This window comes from Grammomys surdaster, unplaced genomic scaffold, assembly GCF_004785775.1.
Source record: "Grammomys surdaster isolate TR1022 unplaced genomic scaffold, NIH_TR_1.0 734, whole genome shotgun sequence".
In the NCBI taxonomy this organism is placed as follows: Eukaryota; Metazoa; Chordata; class Mammalia; order Rodentia; family Muridae; genus Grammomys; species Grammomys surdaster.
In genome coordinates, this window is record NW_021605153.1 from 12,661 (window position 1) to 19,061 (window position 6,401).

The 6,401-nt window shown below is 34.2% G+C and overlaps 1 protein-coding gene across 4 annotated transcripts in view; it reads left to right on the top strand.

Annotated features, from left to right (window-relative positions):
- The window catches only part of LOC114633703 (vomeronasal type-2 receptor 116-like), a 16,184-nt gene that overhangs the window by 161 nt on the left and 9,622 nt on the right, over nt 1-6,401 (top strand). The window contains exons 1-4 of one of the 4 annotated variants that reach the window (XM_028782311.1): nt 1-23; nt 205-509; nt 810-1,622; nt 3,058-3,285. The exon at nt 1-23 is cut by the window's left edge and continues 161 nt beyond it. In XM_028782311.1, coding sequence (XP_028638144.1) covers nt 1-23; nt 205-509; nt 810-1,622; nt 3,058-3,285 — 1,369 coding nt within the window. Of the gene's footprint in view, nt 24-187; nt 510-809; nt 1,623-3,057; nt 3,286-6,401 lie in introns of all 4 variants that reach the window. The other 3 variants (XM_028782310.1, XM_028782309.1, XM_028782312.1) reach the window with 3 other exon arrangements.

Genomic DNA, 6,401 nt, shown 5'->3' on the forward strand with positions numbered 1-6,401 from the left:
AAATAGTGGTGATATCTCATTTATGAGAGATGACCTTCATGAACATTTCAAGGTTTCATGAACTTCTAGTTTCTTTTGTCATCCCAACCACATTACACAGATGATTTCAATATTTATGGGGCAGGGACAGTGCAATCCAGTACAGGATTTTCCTTTAATTGACTGCAAATGATATCTGTAAATTGCTCTCAATTGTAAACGTTGTAACCTTTTGCAGAACACATACTGTAAACCTCAAGTACGCTCTGGCTTTGGCTTTTTCCATATGTGACATCAACAGGAACGCTGATCTTTTGCCAAATATGTCTCTACTATTTGAATTCTCAGCATACAATTGTGATTGGGAATCAGAAATAAATAGTTTTATTAGTTCGGATTTACAAAATCGTTATATTCTCCCTAATTATGTCTGTAAGAAATACGCCAAATGTGCAATGGCACTTACAAGACTGAATTGGGTAACAACTGTTAAACTTTATACAATCCTAAACAACTTCATATCTCAGCAGGTAAGGTTTTTGTGTGTGTGTGTGTGTGTGTGTGTGTGTGTGTATTGCAGCAGGATGAGAATTTAGTCATGAAACTATATATCTGTTTGTTCCAGTCTGACTTTACTAGGCCTGGGCAAATCTGTGTATTTCAAGGGTACTATTTATTCACAAACTTAATGGTGCTTCCACAATTTTTTCGTATAAAATATAGATGAAAAATAAAATAATAGCTAGCTGAGATTTTTAGAACTCTGCAGAAAAAATGTGTATTCAAGTTCTAAGAATTCGTTGTACCTCATGTTTCTATATGTGTTCTAGTTCCTTCAGGTTACTTATGGACCCTTTCATCCTGTCTTGAGTGATAATGAAAAATTTCCTCATCTATATCAGATGTCTTCTGACGATAGAACTCTGGCCCTTGCTCTGGTCTCCTTTATAATTCATTTCAGTTGGAACTGGGTAGGGTTGGCCATCTTAGACAATGATCAAGGTATCCAATTTCTCTCTTATTTGGGAGAAGAGATGGAAAAAAGTACAGTCTGCTTTGCCTTTGTCAACATGATTCCAGTCAGCATGAATTTATATATGTCAAGAGCTGAAGTGTATTACAACCAAATCATGACATCGTCCACAAATGTTGTCATCATTTATGGTGACACAGATAGTACTTTAGCTGTGAGCTTTAGAATGTGGGAATCTCGAGGCATACAGAGAATATGGGTTACCACCTCACAGTGGGATGTCACTCCTATTAAGAAAGACTTCACATTTGGTAACGAATATGGGACTTTTGCTTTTGGACAGCACCATAGTGAGATTTACGGTTTTAAAAATTTTGTCCAGACATTGAACTCTTTCATATTTTCAGATGAGTATCTGGTAAAGCAGGAATGGATGCACTTTAACTGTGAAGTCTCAGCATCTAAATGTCAGACACTGAAGAACTGCTTGTCCAATCACTCATTAGAATGGTTAATGGTACATACTTTTGACATGGCCTTTATTGAAGGGAGTTATGACATATACAATGCTGTGTATGCTTTTGCCCATGCACTCCATGAGGTGACTTTTCAAAAGTATGATAACCTGCCTGTGGACAATGGGAAAGAAAACAATTACAGCTGCAAGAAGGTAATGTTTCTACTGTAAGATGATGTTTAGTGTTATCACCATTGTAGTTTTAGGAGTCTATAAGATGCCCAAACCAAGAGTGCTAGAAAATATTTTTTAAAATACAAAAAATTTTTACCAAGCAAGTAAATGCTGATATTAGTCCAAAACTCTAGTCCTAAGGGAAAAGAGTAGAAGGCATAATGTGTCTATGTAGACCTGTGATTTTGTTACAGATTACGTGAATATTATCATACATATTCTAATACCGAAAACATATAGTGTTCATCCTCATGAGTCTGTTCAATGATGAGTCCTTGTTCATTAATTCTCAAGTACATTGTTATCATTGAAGGGTATTGTTATAACTAGAGATCCAAAGTCATGCGTTTCCCACTCTAGGCTAGTGGTATCACTTGGTGATCTGAGGGTATTTACACAGAGTGTTAGAATTCAGTTCATTACATTCATGTGTTGTAATGTGTATGAATGTATAATTCTTACTGTATAATTTTATTTTCTTTTGTATCTGTGTGTATATCATTATGTCTATGTCTATATCTAATTCTATGTCAATGTCTATGTCTATATCTATATATCTATATCTCTCTATCTCAATCTCTGTCCATATATCTATATCTATACGTAGGTATAGATATCTGTTCCTAGATATAGATACAAATATAGATAGAGATGAGAGAGAGAGAGAATGAGAGAGACACATAGAGAGATGTGTTATTTATAGACACCTTTTGCCCATTTGCCTATCTATCTCTCTATGATAGTTAGAATATATTTGTCTGTTTCCATTTCTTTCTGTATTGTGAATTTTTTCAAAATATATATTTCTGGGTATAATTATCAATGCATTTTTCTACATGTTCCCTTGTGTTTTGTGTGTTTTTATGTATATTCTCTCAGTTTTTGTCAATTTATCTATATGAGATTATAAATTTTTCTGTATCAGTGTCAATTTGTGTCAGTGTCAGTACATGTCTGTGTCAACCTATGAGTATTCCTCTTTGCATGTGTTTTCATGTGTGTGTAACAATGTGTTTTCTGTGGATCTGTATCTGTTTGATGTTTTTGATGCACATTCTGTCTTTGTGTAAATCTGTGCTTTCATATGTGTATTTGGACATGTATGTGTATTTTTGTATAAACAAGTATGTGCTTCTGCAATGTATCTCTATATGGATGCAAGTCTCTCTGTTTCACGTGTCTTTATGTTTCATATTACAAATATATTTGTTCTGTACATACAAGTTCGTGCTTGATTGGTAATCTCTTTGAGAACTAAAATAACATCAACGTTATAATTTTGTACATCTCTTTACATTCATTGAAAAATTTCCCCTGCATATTGTCAATAAAGTTGACTTTAAGATGAAAGAAGAATATATTTTCTTACTTTAAGGAAGATACTATGCTCTATATTATGCTGCCTGTCTTTCAGCTGTATGCTTACCTGGGAAGAACCCAGTTCATTAATCCTGTTGGGGACAGAGTGAATATGAACCAAAGAGACCAACGTCAGGACGAGTATGACATTTTCTACAATTGGAATTTCCCACAGGGCCTTGAACTTAAAGTTAGAATTGGAATATTTAGTCCCTATTTTCCAAATGGTCAACAGGTACATTTATCTGAAGAGTTGATAGAGTGGTCAAAAGGAAGTACACAGGTAAGTTCAGCCTAATTGTACTAAATTAAATTATACTGTCAAGTGTGTGCATCCAAACTTCCTTGAACGAGTAAAGTGAAATCGATTGCCCTATGACAGACTAGTTTCTAACATTCTATACTATGTTAATTTTTTGATGTTTTATGTGACCTTTTAGTAATTCATTGAAGATTTCCAACAGGAATACAGTGTATTTGAATCATATCAGAACCTGTTTCATGCCGGTAATAATAAATTAACTGTTTTAAAAACAGTTTTACATTATTTCCAGTATAATGATCAATATTCCTTTTCTAGTAGTACTACTTTAGTAGCAGTGTTTCCATTACTACTACAAAGTGATTTCCAATTTTATGATAAACCCTTTCAAAGGATGTTTAAAGAGTCTGGTTCTTTGTAAGAAGAATAAATTCATCATAACCAAATCTCTAGTTTATATTATGCAATTTTAAGCCTTTTAAACAACTAATTCTAAATTTTGAGCACCTTTAGCTAACCATGCATCAACACTTTGTGACAAATTTAGGTACCTTATGAACTATACCTTGTTGTTTTTTGTTTCTTTTTATGTTGGTATGGGTGTTTTGTCTGCATATATATCTGTGCAATACATGTATGTGTAATATATATATATTTATTCAAGTGTCAGAAAATTTGTAAGACCTTCATGTTACTCAGTGGGTGCTGGAAATTAAACATGGGTCTTCCTTCTGAATAACAGTTGTTCTTGAGAATTGTCTCCAGCCCTGAACCGTGACTTGTTAAAGATAATACTCTTTAAAGGAAACTTGTCTGGCCCCATTCATTCTTTCATAAGTCATTCGAATAAAGAAGTCTGTGCAGAGTTCTTTCTCTATATGAGGAAAAATTAGTAGCAATAAAAATTTGCTTTTGATAAAATTTGAAAATTAAGTACTTCCTATGCATGCTAGGTATAATATAGGTATGAATTCTGATATGATTAGTTTTAATGTGTCGTATTCAAACTGCCCTGTTTCATTTCATGTAATATCTCATGTTGCACAGATGGTATGAAATTTAAAGTTAAAGAATGCCATTTTAGAGATAAGAACATAAGTACTGAAAGTGAAGTTACAGAACTACATATCTATTTAGAGGATAGTATTGAAATCTTATGTGTATTCTAAACAGGCTTCATATTAATCGTATAATAATATTCCCTGGAATAATATAGATTTTTAAAAATGCAAACAATGTTCTACTAATATATATTTTAATATCAATGTGGAATCTAATAAATAAAAATGTGAAAGCACCAAGAAAAAATTGAGACATTAGAATAATTGATTTAATGAAAGTATGTTCAATGATATACTAAACAATAAATCAAAAATGATTATAAGAATGGTAAATCAAATTAAAGAGGGCAGTAATCACTGCTGGGAGAATACAATGAAATTGTGAAAACTTTAAGACAATGAGAAACTGAGTGTGGATATCACAAAGGGTTTCTGGTAAATTATAAAATAATGAAAGAATTTTGAGCTAGTATATAAAGGAAAAACAAAATAAACCATATAAATAGCTCAGTGAATAGTCTCACATAAGGTATGCTCTAAGTTGAGGATAGAATGTAAAGACTTGAAGAAAAAGGCATAATGAGTAGAAAATGCACACTATGACACAGATAAAACTACAAGGAAAAATGAAACTCATAAGTGAATAAAGAAGCATGATTAAAAGTTCAAATTTAAAATCAATGGGATCAAGACAAAGAAGAACACACTCTAGGTATCAACAGTATATCCTTTATATCACAGCTGTACATATCTAAAATAATGTTGGAGGGTAGACATGTGGTTGGTAGAAGCATATAAGTAGCTACTTTGAAATAGCAAATAGGCAACAGTTGAAATGAAATATTTCTTGACAAATTTTTTGTAAAAATTATTGTGGAACAAGAGGCAGATATGAAAGCTGCAGGAGAGAACCCCTGGTTATAAAAAAATCTCTGGTTAACAGCAGGGCGCTCCAACTTCAATCACTTTTAAATGTAGCTCATTCATTCAACATTCATTCATTCATTCATTCATTCATTCATTCATTCATTCATTTTACACATTTATAACCATTTACACACCCTCCTTTACTTCTTTTCCTTCTCTTACCCATCCCCTCCCTCTCATCTACTACTCCTTCCTTCTACAGAAAAAAGGAGCACCTCCCGCTGCATCCCCCCCCCCCGCCATGGATATCAACATGCTTTGGCATATCATGTTGCATGACAACTAGGCACAGATTCATGTTCTCTTGCTGGGGTCAGGGGAGGCAGCCCAGTAGAGGCAAAGTATTCCAAAGAAAGGCAAAAGAGTAAAATAAAGATCCCCGTTATTGCTCTTAGGAGTCCGACATGAAGACCAAGCTGATCAATGGTTAAAATATCTAGAGTGCCTAGGTGAGTCCCATGCATTATTCATGGTAGTCAGTTCAGGCTTGTGAACCCTTATTGCAGAAGGTTAGTTGATTGTATTGGTTTTCTTGTGATTTCCTTGACCTCTCTTGCTCCTACAATCTGTCTTTCCCATCTTGTTCAAGATTTGTCAAGCTCGACCTATTGTTTGAGTGTAGATCTCTGCAACTGCTTTCTTCAGTTTCTGAGTGATGCCTCTGTCATAATGGATCTGTTAGGCTCTTGCCTTCAAGTATAACAGAGTCTTATTGCCAGCATCAGGTGTAATCTTTCTCTCATGGGATGTCTCTCAAGCTAGACCATTAAGTGTTTATCGATCACATCATCCTCTGCTCCATTTTAACTCCCACACATTTTTAGTCAGGACAAAGTGTTGGTCAAAGGTTTTGTTGATGAGATGTTGTCTCAATCACTACTCTGGAAGTCTTGACTGTTTCTTGGAAATGGACATTACAGGCTCCCTAACCCCCTTTGCAGGAGACTTAACTAAAGTCACCCTCATATATTTCTGAATGTTTCTACTGCCTTAGCTTTCTAAATTGACATGGACATGCCACCCTCATACTAATAGTCTCTCCAAATATTCTGTACTCTACTCTCCCCCTTCCCTTCCCTTTTCTCTTCTCTTTTCTTCTCTTCTCTTCTCTTCTCTTCTCTTCTCTTCTCTTCTCTTCTCTTCTCTTCT